The sequence below is a fragment of the Balaenoptera physalus genome, assembly GCF_965194825.1.
Source record: "Balaenoptera physalus genome assembly, chromosome: 17".
NCBI classification, from domain to species: domain Eukaryota; kingdom Metazoa; phylum Chordata; class Mammalia; order Artiodactyla; family Balaenopteridae; genus Balaenoptera; species Balaenoptera physalus.
Window position 1 is genome coordinate 85283807 of NC_138895.1, and position 15944 is coordinate 85299750.

General features: G+C 54.5%; 1 protein-coding gene across 5 annotated transcripts in view; it reads left to right on the forward strand.

Annotated features, from left to right (window-relative positions):
- Nucleotides 1-15944, forward strand: part of MROH1 (maestro heat like repeat family member 1) — a 67374-nt gene that overhangs the window by 29610 nt on the left and 21820 nt on the right. For 4 of the 5 annotated variants that reach the window (XM_082432953.1, XM_082432949.1, XM_082432951.1 and 1 more), the window contains 12 exons: nucleotides 1046-1124; nucleotides 1351-1464; nucleotides 5489-5562; nucleotides 7096-7218; nucleotides 12026-12133; nucleotides 12268-12412; nucleotides 12503-12543; nucleotides 12831-12972; nucleotides 13315-13367; nucleotides 13873-13980; nucleotides 14767-14886; nucleotides 15099-15221. In XM_082432953.1, the coding sequence (XP_082289079.1) occupies nucleotides 1046-1124; nucleotides 1351-1464; nucleotides 5489-5562; nucleotides 7096-7218; nucleotides 12026-12133; nucleotides 12268-12412; nucleotides 12503-12543; nucleotides 12831-12972; nucleotides 13315-13367; nucleotides 13873-13980; nucleotides 14767-14886; nucleotides 15099-15221 (1230 nt within the window). Of the gene's footprint in view, nucleotides 1-1045; nucleotides 1125-1350; nucleotides 1465-5488; nucleotides 5563-7095; nucleotides 7219-11959; nucleotides 12134-12267; nucleotides 12413-12502; nucleotides 12544-12830; nucleotides 12973-13314; nucleotides 13368-13872; nucleotides 13981-14766; nucleotides 14887-15098; nucleotides 15222-15944 lie in introns of all 5 variants that reach the window. The other variant, XM_082432950.1, reaches the window with a different exon arrangement.

A 15944-nucleotide genomic window follows, 5' to 3' on the forward strand; every position in this document is an offset into this window, starting at 1 on the left:
CTGGAGTTTATTTTAGGGAAAGAGTGAGAATCTAGTTTTATCTTTTTTCCAGATTACTACCCATTTGCACTAGTTACCTATTGCCCTTTGACCGATCGATCACTCCAAAACTTAGCATGTGAAAACACCAGCGGTTTACTCTCTCCAAGTCACTGCGGAGTCCTGAGCAGCTCAGGCTCGCGCGCGTGGTCACGTCACGCATCTTCCGAAGGCTCCCCGGGGGGTGGGGGGTTCTGCTTCCAAGCCGGCTCCCTGCTCCTGGGCTGCTTGAGCGTCCTCAGAGCTGACAGCTGAGTGAGCCCGGGAGCAGGCAGGAAGCCGCGGTGCCTTTTATGGCCAGGTTAGGTCTTTGCAGTGGAAGTGACAAGGAGCACGCTGGGGGCCTGGAGCAGAGCCCAGCCGCCTGGCATTCACCTGGTCCTGCACGGCTGGTCACTTCTCACCTTAGAGCCCTGTGCCCGGAGGCCCTGCGGGTGTCCTTTGTTGTGACCTTGAGGGGTTGAGTGGGTACTGGGGTGCCACCCAGAGCTCAGCCCCCGGTGAGTGTCACCCGCTGAGGTGCAGTGGAGCCCAGAGACACATCTGCCAACAGCCTCTGTTTTTGCTTTTACTAGTGCAGCTGCTTTTTCTTTTACAATTTTGAACGAATGGACTTCAGGTATTTTGGTTTCCAGTGCTTTCTGTATTCTAGAGGTCCGTGGTTTCCAGCCCAGGGTGTCATGCCCAGGAAAGCGGGAAACTGTCTCCTTTCTCATCAAGGAATGTGTCTTGGGAATTTGTTTCCTGGCTGGTGGTGGGAAGGGTGGGGTGTAGAAGGAGCCAGGACTCTTTTCCCTTGAGAGGGCCAACTATAAGCTGTGGGCTGAGGTCCCCAGGGCGCTTCCGGTCACAGGCAAGGGGCTCCTGCACCCAGGTGAGAGAGCGCCTGAGGGACCTGCACCTGCGCGGTGGCTGGGGTGGGGCCTGGGCCCAGCATCTTCAGGGGACCTGTCCCTCCCGTGGCCTTGCTGGGCCCCTGTGACTGTGCCCTCTGTTCCCGGAGCAGGTCTGCGTGCCCGTCGAGTCCTCGAGCCCTCTGGTGGTGAGCAACCAGAAGGAGGTGCTGCGCTGCTTCACGGTGCTGGGTATGAGGCCGCGGCCTGGCTGCTCTGGGGGGCGGGGGGCCCCTTGTCTAGTGTGCTGCCCGCCTGTGTCTCTGGGGAGCATACAGCCAAGGCCTGGCTGGGCCGCAGCCCCGAGCGTCCGGCCTCGCTGGCGGCCGGGCCTTGCTTGTCTTGGAGGTGCAGACAGCCAGCAGGGGGCGAAGGACAGCTCGTTACGAACAGTTTTTGACGAGCGCTTGCCCTACAGCCTGCTGCTCGCCTGACCGCCTGCTGGCCTTCCTGCTGCCCAAGCTGGACACCAGCAACGAGAGGACCCGTGTGGGCACCCTCCAGGTCGTGAGGCACGTCATCAACTCGGCCGGTAAGTGCCCTTGGTGGCGCAGAGATGGAAAAGGCAGACATTGTCCAGCTTTTAGGTGAAAAGGAACATCTTGCTTTGAATTCTTTAAAGATTTTCCCCAACTTTCTATTTTGTAAAACTCCAAACTTTTTGCAAAGTTGCAGCAATAGTGCTCATCTGCCCCCCAGCAGGTGTCCGTCACTGACATTTGCCCTGGCCAGCTGGCTGCAGGCAGTGGGGCACAGCGCCCCTGATCTGGGCCCGGCAGCTGCCACGTGCCTGCTGCTCTGGTGGCTCAGGGTCCCGCTGACCTGTCACGCTGTCTGCCGCGGCTGCCGCTCAGTGTGGGGTCTGTGCACAGGCATATGTTGCTTAGTTGTGTCTTAGATGTGGACCTTTGAGAAGAGCTGAGGCCAGTTCTGTAGACAGTCCCTCGATTTCCATGTGTCTGATGATTTCCTCACAACTGGATGGACGAATTCAGGTTTCTTGCTTTTAAGGCTAATTTAATCAGCAATAAGCTTGAACGGTTTTCGCACTTCAGTCTGTTTTTTTCCGGTGAGTCTTGGTTGCTAAACAGTGGCCGTGGCCGTGGGCCGCATCAGGCCTGCAGCCTGCTTTCGTACAGCCCGTGAGCCGAGAGTGGTTTTCACATGGCAGCGGGTTGTACAAGCAAACGAAGAAGAATATGTGACGGAGACCACCTGTGGCCCTGGAAGCCTAAGTGTTCTCTGTCTGACCCTCTGTGGAACAAGTGTGTGGACCAGGTGGCGCCTGTGCACTTGGCAGCTCTCGGGTTTGGGGAGTGAGGGGGCAGCACTTGGTGGGCGGGGCCGGGTCCTGCCGTGAGCCCAGGAGCACGTGGCTGGTGGCCTGCTGGCTCCCTGGGGAAGGGTGGTGCTGGGACAGAGAGCAAGGCCTCTCACCCGCCACAGCGCCCTCGGGAGCCCAGGTGCCTGCGGGCCTCGTCTGGGCCTGGACCGGGCCTTCGCTTCCTCTCTGATCTGCTGTTCGTGGTCATTAGTGGCGCTGAACGTTTTTTACGCAGTCAGCCTCGCTTGCCTTTCCTTTGTTAATTCTTCTCTCGCGATGATGTTCCAAAGTCACTTCGTATCCACTTGTCTTTCATTTTTTCCTTTAAGTTCTTTCTCTGGCCGTAAGTGTAGATACGTATATATGGTTAGGACTCGGTGCTCTCACTGCCCAGGCCCCGGGTTCAATCCCTGCTCAGGGAACTAAGATGCTGCAAGCCACGTGGCATGGCCAAAAGAAAGACGTGGTACATATAAAAAATGGAATGCTACTCGGCCATAAAAAGAATGAAATAATGCCATTGCAGCAACATGGATGGACCTAGAGATTATCATATTAAGTGAAGTAAGTCCGAAAGAAGAAGACATATGCAATATATCACTTTTATGTGGAATCTAAAATATGACACAAATGAACTTATTTACAAAATAGAAACATACAGACAGAAAATAAACTTGTTACCAAAGGGGAAAATTGGGGGGAAGAGATAAATTAGGAGTTTGGGATTAACAGATACATACTACTATATATAAAATAGATAAACAACAAGGTCCTACTGTATAGCACAGGGAACTATACTCAGTATCTTGTCATAAACTATAATGGAAAACAATCTGAAAAAGAATAGATACATAGGGCTTCCCTGGTGGCACAGTGGTTAAGAACCCGCCTGCCGATGCAGGGGACACGGGTTCGAGCCCTGGCCCGGGAAGATCCCACGTGCTGCGGAGCAACTAAGCCCGTGCACCACAACTACTGAGCCTGCGCTCTAGAGCCCGCGAGCCACAACTACTGAAGCCCACACACCTAGAGCCCGTGCTGCACAACAAGAGAAGCCACTGCAATGAGAAGCCCGTGCACCGCAGGGAAGAGTAGCCCCCGCTCACCACAGCTAGAGAAAGCCTGCGCGCAGCAACGAACGCAATGCAGTCAAAAAAAAAAAAAAAGATACGTACATGTATAACTGGATCACTTTGCTGAACACCAGCAACACTGTAAGTAAACTCTACTTCAGGAAAAAAGTAAGATTTTTAAAAATTATATATATATGCATATTTAAATCTCTCCCTTTTGGGGGGCTTGGCCCCTGGCGGTTTAATTTGCTTGTTTACAATTGTGGTAAAACACACATGACATAAAATTTTCCATGCTCATTGTTGTAGGTGTGCACTCAGCAGCGTTAAGTACATTCACGTCGCTGTGCAGCCGCCTCCAGGACCCTTTTCATCCTGCAAACCTGAAACTCTGTCCCCACTAAACAACACTCCCCACATTTCAGTCCCTTTTAAACCGCAGGTATCCTGTGCTCTTTTCTTTCTCTTGTAATTTATCCGTGGAAGAGCCTAGGCCATTGGACCTGTGGAGTTTCACACGGTCAGCTTGGCGGGCTGTGTTCTTGAGGTGCAGATTGAGGTTTTCTCGTCCGTCTGGATTTCTTGCAAATTGGCAAGAACTCAGACTCCAGTCGAGTCCCTTTGGCAAGGCTGTAGGGGGCACAGCGTGTACCGGGCGGCCTCGGCAGCACTGACGCTCGCCGCCTGGGGCACGGCTGGTGCTGCGCCGGTTCGCTGGGTGCCTTGATGAAGAGATGCTCTTCACCTGCCACTCAGCCACGCAGAAGTGTGGCTCATGTGGGAACTGCAGGCTCAGCTGTTGGCTCCTTTGTTTGGTCAGTTTTCAAGATAATACACTGGTCCTCTATCATCTTCTAAAGGTGACCATTGCTCTTTAAAAATATCATAGGGACTCATGAATTCAAACATGTTCAAGAAATTTCAGTTCATTGCAGTTATTACCATTATTTTTTAAATGAATTTTTATTGGAGTATGGTTGATTTACAGTGTCATTTTAGATTCTGCTGTACAGCAAAGTCAATCAGCCGCACGTATCCGTATATCCCCTATTTTTTAGATTATATTCCCATCTAGGTCACCACAGAGCACTGAGTAGAGTTCCCTGTGCTAGACAGTAGGTCCTTATTTGTTATCTATAGTTATTACCATTATTGGAGCTCAAATTGTGTCATCTCCGGGGAGTGGGGAGACTTCTTCAAGTTCTAAAGTCCTTTGATGATGAACTAAGCTCATGGTGTATATTTCTTGCCCCAGCCTCCAGTTCCCCGTGAGAGGTGGGATCAGGACACACCCCTCCCCTGGGGCTGGCCTTGGAATGACAGCGCCATCACTGTGCTCCCAGTCTCTGTTTTCATTAAAAAAGTTTTTTTTTGACCACGCCATGTGGCTTGCAGGATCTTAGTTCCCAACCAGGGATCAAACCCGGGCCCTCAGCAGTGAGAGCATGGAGTCCTAACTGCTGGTCCGCCAGGGAGGTCCCTCTTTGTTTTTATTTTTATTAATCTCATGACCACTTCTTGATAGTCACTTTTCACCCCCATTTAAATATCAGAATGCGACTTCCCCGGCGGTCCAGTGGTTAGGACTCCGCGCCCTCACTGCCGAGGGTCCAGGTTCGATCCCTGGTCGGGGAACCAAGATCCCACATGCGGCGTGGTGCGGGCCCCCCCCTCAAAAAAATTAAATAAGTATCAGGAAAGGAAGGGTTATACTGCTGGTTCTCAAAGTGGGGTCCTCAGACCGGCAGCGCCAGCTCACCGGGGAATGTGTGAAAAGTGAATGCCTGAGCCCACCCGGGCCTGCAGGTTGGAGTGGGGAGAGGGGACGGCGGCTGGTGGTGCTTAACGAGCCTGCTGTGATTCTGATGCCCCAGGAGACCCCCTGACCCTTGCACTTGAACTGGGATACCTGCTCAGCCCCCTCTTTCTCTGCTGCCCTAAACCACCAACCTCCTAGCTTTTTAATTGGGTGAAATAATGTTATTTGCTGAAAAAGGTCATTTCCCCCTCCCGCCCGCCGGAGAGAAATGGGTGGGCTTGTGCGTGTGCGGTCTCCTCCTCCTGCCACGTGGAGGGCCACACTGAGGCCAGAACCCCGGCAATGTGGTCTTGGGCCTTGTGGTGGGGGGCAGACTGAGCCATCTGTCTGTTTCCTGCAGCTGCTCAGATGGAAGTCAAGCAACCCTTTATTCTCTCCTCCATGAAGCTTCCTCTTCTGGATACCAATAGCAAGGTAAGTCAGCGGGCAGCCCTAGCTCCGCCGTGAGCAGCTGCGGGCAGTGTGGCCGCCACTGACCCGGCAGCCACCTCTCAGCCAGGCCAGACCTCAGTGGGCGCGTGCAGGCCTGGGCACCTGCCAAGCTGTGTGTCTGGGACCCCCAGCTTCCTCCTGATGCAGTTAACCAAGTATGAAGTTAGGAAGCGGTCCCCAAAACCACCCTGGGGTTCAGTCGTTCTCTAGAAGAACCCCCAAGCGCACAAGAGTCGTCATACCCACGTTATGGTTTATTACACCAAAAAGACGCAGACTAACCTCAGCCACAGAAGAGGCACGAGGGGCAGGCCCAGGAGGCTCCACAGTCGGACCGCTGTTCTCCTCTCCCTGCGGAGCCGTGGGCAGCCTGGGCTCCCTGGCAGTGCTGTGCTGGCTGCCCCCCAGGGAAGCCCCCAGCCTTGTGTCTGGGGTCTCTGTCGGTCCTCTGTCACGGAGACCTCAGCGTCCAGCCCCTCCTGGCCCGAAGCCCCCACCCTCAACCATCACATGGTTAGGTGATTCAGCGTGGCCGAAGCCTCAGGGAAACGAGGACCCGGGGCTCAGAGGGGACATCCAAGGGCTTGGGGGCGACGCCCAGAGCCAAGGGCAGGGCTGATCCTCCCTCCTCGGGCTCAGCGGCAGCAGGGCCCCTCAGCTGTGTCCTGGGGCTGCCCCAGCCTTTGCGCTCATCCTGGCACCCTGTTCTTGGGACCTTCTGTGAGAGTTTTAGAAGCTACTGAAATGGACCCCAAACCACCTGCACCTGTTTCAGGGCCCCCGTGCCCTGGGTCACCCCCAAGGGGCCACACCGCGTGCCGTCAACAGTGTCCGTGGCCAGACGCACTCAGCCTGAACGGCCCTCGTGCTCCCACATCGCTCACTCCCTCCAGACCTGTCAGCCCCACGGTCACTCAGGACACACGTGTAGTTGGGGGCACAGGGCAGCGATGTGCGACCTGAGATCCGGGGGCGGAGAGGCGTCACTGGGACACAGGGGAGGGTCCCCAAGGAGGGGCATCGGGCCGCTGTCTGGATGCAGTGTGGGAGCAGGAGGTCCTGGAGGAGGCGCCCGCCCCGGGAAGAGGGTGCTGTTTCCGGCTGCGACGGCCCAGCCATTCCTTGGAGCCGCCAGACAGAGTTATCAAAGGGGCTGGACAGCAGGCTCAGAACTCTCAGGAGTGTTTGGGTGACAAGTGCAGACTCGGGGACCTTGCCCAGAAGGGCAAAACGGGGTCGGGAGATGCCCAAGGAGGCGCCGGCCCGTGTCGGGAGCCAGAGAGCAGCAGGGCTGGCGCCCGGGAGGGGAGGGGCTGGGGGAAAGAGGAGGAAGAGGCCTTCCCCTGGGGATGTGAGCGTGGCCGCAGGCTGGCCTTCGTAGCAGGGGTCTGGGGAGAAGGTGGGGGCAGGTACAGGCGCAGGCAGAGGGAAGGGTGAGATTCCATCGCCCAGCTGGGCCGTCGTGCTGTCCGGTGCTCCTCTGAGGCCCTTGCTGCTCTCCCTCGGTCCGGGCAGGTGAAGCGGGCCGTGGTGCAGGTGATCAGTGCCATGGCCCATCACGGCTACCTGGAGCAGCCTGGAGGCGAGGCCATGATCGAGTACATCGTGCAGCAGTGCGCGCTGCCCCCCGAGGCAGAGGTAAGGGCGCTGCCTCACCCTCCTGCTCCTGGGCCCCTGATTCCCCACCTCCGTCGGGGGCGTTGTCACATGTGCCAGTGATTTGTTGTCTTACCGCTGAGTAGCATTCCGTGGTATGGACGTGCCAGTCTGTTATCCACTCTCTAGAGGAAGGAGACTCTAGTTGTTTGCAGTGTGGCAGTTACGAAAAAAGCCACTGTGACCGTGTGGGTACAGGTTTCTGTGGGAGCATGCGTTTGTACACCTGGGTAAGCACGAATGGAAAGTGTGCATTTAATTTCATAAGAAATTTCCAAACGGTTTTCTGAAGCGGATGTGCCATCTCATGGCCCCAGCAGCAGCGCATGAGAGGCCCTGTGGGCACTTGCAGGCTCGGGTCCGGGCTGTTTGTTTCTCAAGCTGTCCTGACAGGCTGGCATCTCACCAACGACCAATGTTTGCCATCCCCATGTCTTCCTTAAGTGTCTGTTCACAGCTTTTGCCTATTTTTGAGTTGTTTACTTTCTCATTATTGAGTACGGAGTGTTCTTTATATATTTTGGATGCAAGTCCTTTATCAGATTTATGGTTTGTAAATATTTTCTGACAAGTCTGTTGCGTCATACTTATCTTTTTATTTTCTTAACAATGTCTTTCAAAAAGCAGATGTTTTAATATTTTAGAAGTCCACTTTATCAGGTTTTTATTTATAGCTCTTGCTTTTGGTGTTCTAGCTAGTAAATCCTCTCTTAACCAAAGGTCACAAGGATGTTCTCCTGTGTTTTCTTCTAGAAGTTTTAACTTCGAGGTTTTACATATAGATTTGTGATCCATTTTAAGTTAATTTTGTTTAATGTGAGGTGTGGTTGTTCAGGCTCATTATTTTGCACGTGGATGTGCAGTTGTCCTAGCACCATCTGCTGAAAAGACTCCTCTTTCCACGTGGATGAGTTGCCTTTGCATCTTTGTCAAAATCAAGTGACTTTGTGGACTCTGTTTTGCTCCACTGGTCTGCGTCTGTCCTTTTGTCGGGACCACACTGTCTTGCCTGAAGCTTTACAGTAAATTCTGGAGCAAAGTAGCATGAGTCCTCTAACTTCAGTCTTCTTTTCTAATTCTTTTGGCTATTATAGTTCCTTCACTTATCCATATAAATTTTAGAATCATCTTGTTGATTTCTACAAAAATAAACCTATTAGAATTTTATTTATTTGTTTTTATTTTTGGCTGCGTTGGGTCTTCATTGCTGCACGCGGGCTTTCTCTAGTTGCGGCGAGTGGGGGCTACTCTTCGTTGCGGAGCACGGGCTTCTCATTGCAGTGGCTTCTCATTGCAGAGCACGGGCTCTAGGCGCGCGGGCTTCAGTAGTTGTGGCGCGCGGGCTTCAGTAGTTTTGGCGCACGGGCTTAGGAGTTGTGGCTCACAGGCTCTAAAGCGCAGGCTCAGTAGCTGCGGTGCACGGGCTTAGTTGCTTCACGGCATGTGGGATCTTCCCGGACCAGGGCTCGAACCCGTGTTCCCTGCATTGGCAGGCGGATTCTTAACCACTGTGCCACCAGGGAAGCCCACCTACTATAATTTTGACTGGGATTGTGTTGAATCTGTAGACTCTTTGGGAAGAATTGATATCTTTTGATGAATTGATGTTGTCTTCCCATCTATGAAAATGGTGCATTACATTTACTTAGGTCATCTTTGATTTCTTTCGTCAGTACTTCGTAATTTTAAGCATATAGATTCTGCACATATTTTGTTAGATCTGTAACTATGTTTTTAGTGCTATTGTAATAGTATAGTTTTGTTAATTCCAATTTCCAATTGTTCATTGCTAGTGTGTAGAAATACAGTTGATTTTTACATGTTGACCTTGTATCCTGTGGCCTTACTTTTTATAGATTCTTTGAGATCTTCTACATGGAATGTCATGTTTTCCAATAGACAGCTCAATCTTCCTTTCCAATCTGAATGGCTTTTATTTCTTTTTCTGGCCTTATTGCCTTGGTTAGAATCTCCATTACAATGCTGAATACAAGTGATGAGCGCAGACATCCTTGCTTTGTTTCCATTCTAAGGGGAACACATTCAGTCTTTTAATATTAAAGATTCTGCTTTCAATTCTTTTGAATTTGAAATGGACATAAATGATTGCTTTTTAGGTACTGAATTCCTTGCAGTGCCAAGGTAAATGACACTTGGTCATGATTTATAATGCTTTTAATATATTGCTGGATTTGATTTCCTGATACTTTGTTGAGAGACTTTGCACCTCTTCAAGAGGGTTATTGGCCTATACTTTCCTGTAATGTCTCTCTCTGGTGATCCTTCATTAGGTGAGTTTGGACATGTCCCCTCCTCTTCTAACTTATGGAAGAGTTTGTGAAGATTTGGTATTTTTTCCTTAAATCTTTGGTAGAATCCGTCAGTGGAACTACATAGGCCTGGAGGTTTCTTTGTTGAAAAGCTTTTAACCATGAATTGTTTCATAGACAAAGAACTATTTAGGTTATCTGTTTTCTTGAGTAAGCTTTGATGGTTTGTCTCTGGGCAAAGGGTCCTAAGGCCACCTGCATGCTTGGTGCTTCACTAGAAGGACTTGTAGGACTCAGAGGTAACTGTACTCGCAGCTAAAATCCATGTGCACGTTTCCTGTGTGCTCCCGGGAGGGGCCACACAGAGCACACTCCCTCCTGCATCAGAGAGATGCAGCCCAGGGAAGCCCATCTGACAGCCTGAGTCAAGCTTGTTACTGGAGGTAGGCATCTTCTGCCACAGCCAGCAAAATGCCAGACTCCCAGGGGAGCCCGTGTTCAGTGCTCCGGCAGCCAAAACAGTCTTACTTCTCACTTAGGGAAGTTTCAAAAGACGAGTTCCCAGATGTATAATGTTTCAGGTGCTGTGGAAGAGAGTATGGCGGGTCTTCAAACAATTAAAAACAGAGTTACCATATGATCTGGCAATTCCACTTCTGGGTATTTACCCAAAAGAAATGAAAACGGGATCTTGAAGAGATACTTGCACACCCATGTTTGTAGCAGCGTCATTCACGATAGCCAAGAGGTAGAAGCAGCCCAAGTGTCCATCAAGGGATGACTGGGTAAACACAGTCTGCTCTACCTATATAGTAGAATGTCACTCAACCTTAAAAAGGAGGGAGATTTGGACACATGTTACAACATGTGTAAACTTTGATAACTTGCTGATCAAAGTTTTCCCTACCAGTTTTAGCATCAGTTGTTCATTTTCTAACTCCATTAATTTTCTATACTTATTTTTTTGGCCTTTTGTTGTGACAAAGAGCTTTTTGCTATTTTTATGTTCATATATAACATCTCAGTGTGGATTCATGGGTTACTCTTTCATGCACTTCTGTCATTGGTTTTGGTGGTCAAATTGTTCTGAGTTTGGCGTGTGGGAGCCCCTGTGGAGGGGGTTCCTGTGTCCTTGAGGCGAGGCACGTCTCCATCATTTTTTGAGTGAGCCTTTCCTTGTTTTCTGGCACAAGAAGATGTTCCAGGCTCACCTGACCTGTCTTTACCTCTAGCTCTGTGGACACTTTTCAGATGAGCTCTTTTTATCTTTTATTTCTGAGGGGAATTTGTCTCCTTTATCTCTTTAATTTTTTCTTGCTCTCCATTTTTATCTCTCTCATTCCAGCGCTTCTGTTATCTGAATGTTAGCACTTCTTTAATATCTTTCTTTTTCGTTTCCTTGAAGTCTTCAATCTGTTCTTCCAAGTCAGTAATTTCTTTCTTAAAGCAACCATTTCACTATTAATTTCTTGAATCAGATTCTGTATTTAACTGTTATACTCTTTCACATGTTTTTCTTGTTCTTGGTTCGTATTACTATTTTCCCACCTACAGTATGTTTTTCAGGTTAAGTTTATGTTCTTGGTCTGTGTGTCCTAATAGTTCTGCTTTTGTTGGGCTTTGTATGTGTCCTCAGTGTTTACTATTGGATAGTTTGCAGTTTCTGTGTGGATTCTTTATTAACCCAAAGTTTCTTTTAGGATGTTTAAAGTTTTCTAGGTGATTTGCTTTTCGTGGCTACTGTGGGTTTGTAATTTTATTGCGTTCTCTACATTGAATCTGGCAAGGTTTATTTTTGCTTCTAAGAGTTTGTTGAGATCTTCTTTTTAGCCTAATAGGTGGTCAGACTTTAAAAGTTGTTTGTGTGTATTTGGTATTAAGACTTATCTGTATTTTTAGAGCATGCTTTAAAAATTGCTGTTTAGGCCCTATTAAATACCTCTATTTTTTCTACTCCATCTTTGATTTCTCAGGGAGAGGTGTTAAATGTCTCCTACAGTCATTGCAGTTTTCCCAATTTCTCTTGGTTTTCAGTGTTTGCTTTTTGGTATTTCAAAGCATGAGTTGAAGACTCAGAGTGTTTGGAGAGCAGAGTCCTTTTCCGCATGGAAGGTTCCCAGGGAGCTGGGCCCTGGAGCACTGTCTCCTCAGGTCTGAGAGAAGCCACTGGCCCATGGGGTTCCAGAGCTTGTCTCTGTTCTTTGTAGAAAATGCCGTTTTCTCGCCGATTATCAGGTCCACAAAGGGCCTCCGGTTTCTGGGGACGTCGGCATTGCCCATCAGGACGGAGTCACGGTTTCCTCTGTTCTGGTGGCTGAACCAAGCCTGCTGAGCCGGCTTCCTTGGGCGATTTTAGTGCAGAGTGAGCTTCCTGCCCGTGACGGGTGACATGGGCGTCCCCTCAGTGAGGGCTGGGCAGGGTCTGTCCTGCTTCGCTCAGGCCGTCTCCTCAGGGCCGGAGCCCACGACGGTGTAACCTGGAGAGCAGAGAGCACACACTCCGCCCTCCCCTCCGGCAGCCTCAGAAGCTGGGCGCCGACAGCGAGGCCCCGGCGGCAGACAGCGTGCGGGCCATCAGTGTCAGCACCCTCTACCTGGTCAGCACCACCGTGGACAGGATGGGCGACGTGAGTGCCGCCCACCCCCTGGGACCCACCGCGCCCCTCCTGAGCCCTCGGCCCGGGGGTCTGCTGCCCGCACACCCGGGAGCGGGTGCAGGGAGGCTGCGTGTGCCTGCAGACTCGCGTGCTGTTGCCCCCAGGTCCTCTGGCCATACCTGCTCGAGTTCCTCGTCCCCGTGCGCTTCACCGGGGCGCTGACCCCGCTCTGCAGGAGCCTCGTGCACCTGGCCCAGAAGAGGCAGGAGGCGGGGGCCCACGCCCTCCTCATTCAGTACAACGGCAACGGTGCGCCCCCGGCCCTGGCCCGGACCCCCAGCCCACCTTGACCCCAGGGCACGGGCGGCCCTGAGTGTTGCACGTCTGTCTCCCCCGCAGCGACCCTTCCATCTCCCTACGCCATGACCACCAGGCTCCTGGTAAGCAGTGCACTGGGGGGCTTGCTTTCCCAGAAGCACCACCTCCCCAGGCCGGTGGCCGCTGGGCAGCCGCGCACGCCGGGGATGTCGGGGAGGAGTGGGCCCTCTCCTTTGTCCCCGTCCTCACCCTGTCACTGCTGTGAGAAGGACACTCCAGGCGGGGTTTTGGGGAGCTGCGTCTCTGGGGGCTTCTTGCCCCTCCTGGGTGGCCGTGCTCGGCCTCGTGTGGGGCGTTGGGGCGCTGTGGCCCTGGGCGCCGGTGGAGAACCCGCTTCTGGCTCCTCCAGGCCGTGTCTTCCAGCCCCTACCTGGGGGACGGTCGCGGGGCGGCCTCGCTGCGCCTCCTGAGCGTCCTTCGCCGGGACATCCATCCAGTGCTGGGTCAGCGGTGGGCGACCGCCATCCCCCTGCTGCTGGAGCACCTGGACGGTGAGGCCCAGAGGTGGGCGGCGCCGGTCCTCCTCTGATGCCGTGTTTTCAGCCAGTCGGCACCAAGCCCGGCCAGTGGGGACCAGGGTTTTGAAAGTTGGAAGAAATGGCCTCTGCTGTGGTTCAGGAAAGGGCCTGGACAGTGGGGCTGACAAGATGCTCCCTGCTGGTTGTCACCTGGGAGCACACTGGACGTGGGTGCAGCCCTTCCTTCCGCTGTGCTAGGGTTGACGGGGCCAGGCGGGGGGCGGTGCGGGGGGCGGTGCTCTGAGCACTGCACTCCTGCCTGTGGGCGTGGGTCTGTCTGCTGGGCTGAGCGGATGACTGGTCTGGTCGTTTCAGGATATACGGAGGAAACCCTGTCACGGAAGGAATGGGAGGAGAAGCTGCTGACGGTGAGAGAAGGGAGAGGAGGCGAGAGCGTAGCCTGTCTTGGACCCAGGGGCCTTTTCTGGCCCGGGTGGGGAGAGCTTGGGGCAGCAGATGCTAGGGGAACTGCACCTCCCCAGGGTTGCAATGTTTGCCTTGACCTAGCGGTGTGGCTGGGGGAGGGGCAGAGGGATAGGTGGGTGTCTCTGGGGGTGAGCACTGCCTACTGACCTCACAGATTGTCACCCTGCTGTGACAGAGTCACATTACAGGGGCTTTGAGCTGCTCTGGCCACTGGAGCCTTCTCTCCTCTCCCCTGCTTGGCTCAGAGCTGTCTGTGCCCCCTTGTGGTGCGTGCCTGACCACCCAGAATTTGTTTTGTCTGGGCTCGAAAGTGATCTAGCTATTCAGAGCCGTGGCACAGGACCCTGAGGTCCCTGCCTGTGACACCCCCAGGCATTGGGTCCCTCCCCAGCCAGCCCAGTGAAAGGCCGAGCTCCGGCCCCTCATTGGTAGAGCTCCTGCCCGCAGTTCCTTCGGGACACTCTGGCTGTTGTGTCTGACAACACATGGATTTGCCAGCTGAGCCTGGAGATGTGCAAGCAGCTACCCAACTACAACAGGACGCCCCTGGAGAAGGTGCAGGGCGAGGGGGGAACGCCCAGGGAGGAGGTGCAGGGGGAGGGGGGAACGCCCCGGGAGGAGGTGCAGGGCGAGGGGGGAACGCCCCGGGAGGAGGTGCAGGGCGAGGGGGGAACGCCCCGGGAGGAGGTGCAGGGCGAGGGGGGAACGCCCCGGGAGGAGGTGCAGGGCGAGGGGGGAACGCCCCTGGAGGAGGTGCAGGGGGAGGGGGGACGCCCCGGGAGGAGGTGCAGGGCGAGGGGGGAACGCCCCGGGAGGAGGTGCAGGGCGAGGGGGGAACGCCCCGGGAGGAGGTGCAGGGCGAGGGGGGAACGCCCCTGGAGGAGGTGCAGGGCGAGGGGGGAACGCCCCGGGAGGAGGTGCAGGGCGAGGGGGGAACGCCCCGGGAGGAGGTGCAGGGGGAGGGGGACCCCCTGCTAGGAAGAGGTGTGGGAGGACAACCTGCTGGGGTGTTGTGGGCATGGTCCTCAGTTCCTGTTCCTTGGTTCCGTGTCACTTGCTCCCTGAGCCTGTCTCTGGTGGCCCCTGTGGTCCTGGCAGAGGCTGGGCGAGAAGGCCTGCGAGCCCCCTCGTAGTGGCTGACGGCGGGGCGGTGCAGCAGCTCCGCACCCCCTCCTGCTCCTCACACGCCGCCCAGGACTCCTCTGGTCCTTGCGGTGGTCAGTGTCGTGGGCTCCCGCGTCCGCTGGCAGCGCGGGCACCGCCAGGGGCAGCGCTTTGGTAGTGCTGGGCGTCCCTCTACTCGGGAGCCAGGCACAACCCTGTTCTCTGACTTCGTTGCAGAACTTCCTGTATAAATGCATAGGAACTACCCTGGGTGCTGCTTCAAGTAAGGAGGTGGTGAGAAAACATCTGCAGGAGCTGCTGGAAACCGCCAGATACCAGGAGGAGAGCGAGCGTGAGGTGGCCGCCCCTTCCCCACGGGAGGCCCGGATGCCCGCAGGCTTGCTGGCAGTGGTCACACTCTCTGTCCTCTCAGACGTGCAGCCAGCGTGTGTACCTGTGTGTATGTGTGTGTGGTGTGCACAGGCGCACTGGATGGTGTGCGCATGCATGTGTACTCCTCTCCGTCCCCGACCTTGCCCAGGTGTGAGTGCACCTGTGTACCTCCCCAGGGCCTTGCCTGTTGCTTTGGGATCTGTGCCAGCTCCCACCTGGATGACACCCTGGCCCAGCTGGAGGACTTTGTAAAGTCAGATGTGTTCAGAAAATCTGCCGGCATTTTCAACATTTTTAAGGTACAAAGGTCAGGCTGACAGCTGAAGGGGAGGTCTGGGGTGGGCCTGGCCTGTGATTTTGTCTTAGCCGTGGTACCCTGCATTTTGAGGTTCTGTGGGGTGGAGGGTTGGTCCTGGCGCCTCCTGGGCTTTGGTGCCTCGCACGTTGGGGGTGGGTCAGGGAGCTGGCATCCGGTCGTGGGCAGGGCTGGCGGATGAGGGCTCCCTCCCAGCTGGTGACTGGGGCAGTGAGAGGGGCTCTGGGCAGCAGGGATGGGGGCGGCCACCTTCCTCTGCCACCGCCTATCTGTGCGTCCTCTGCCCCCTGGTGGCCAGTGGAGGCTGCGTGCTCGCTGAAGCCCCACTGGGGGCTGGACCCCCGCTGTAGGCCTCCACCCCAGCCCTGCCCCTAGGTTTTCAGTCTCCCTGTGCCTGGGTCAGCCGGTGACAGAATCTCAGGGCTGTGTAGTGTGAACAGGCCCTGAGACGGAGGGGGGCTCCTGGGCAGCCACCAAGTGAAGGCAGGGACCCCACCTCTGGCCCTTCCCTTGCTCTCAGCCCCCCAGCTCTTCCTCCTGCTTGCCCCTCCCACCTTGGTCCCCTGCTGCGTCCTTTCCCCTCTGCCCCTTGGTCCCCAGCAGGCCCGAGCCTGCCCAGTCCTGTCCCGTCCTGCTGTTCCCGACCTTGGGGCTCTCTTCCTCCCGACCAGCTGTGCCCTGCTTCCCACGCACGTGGGGTCGGAGT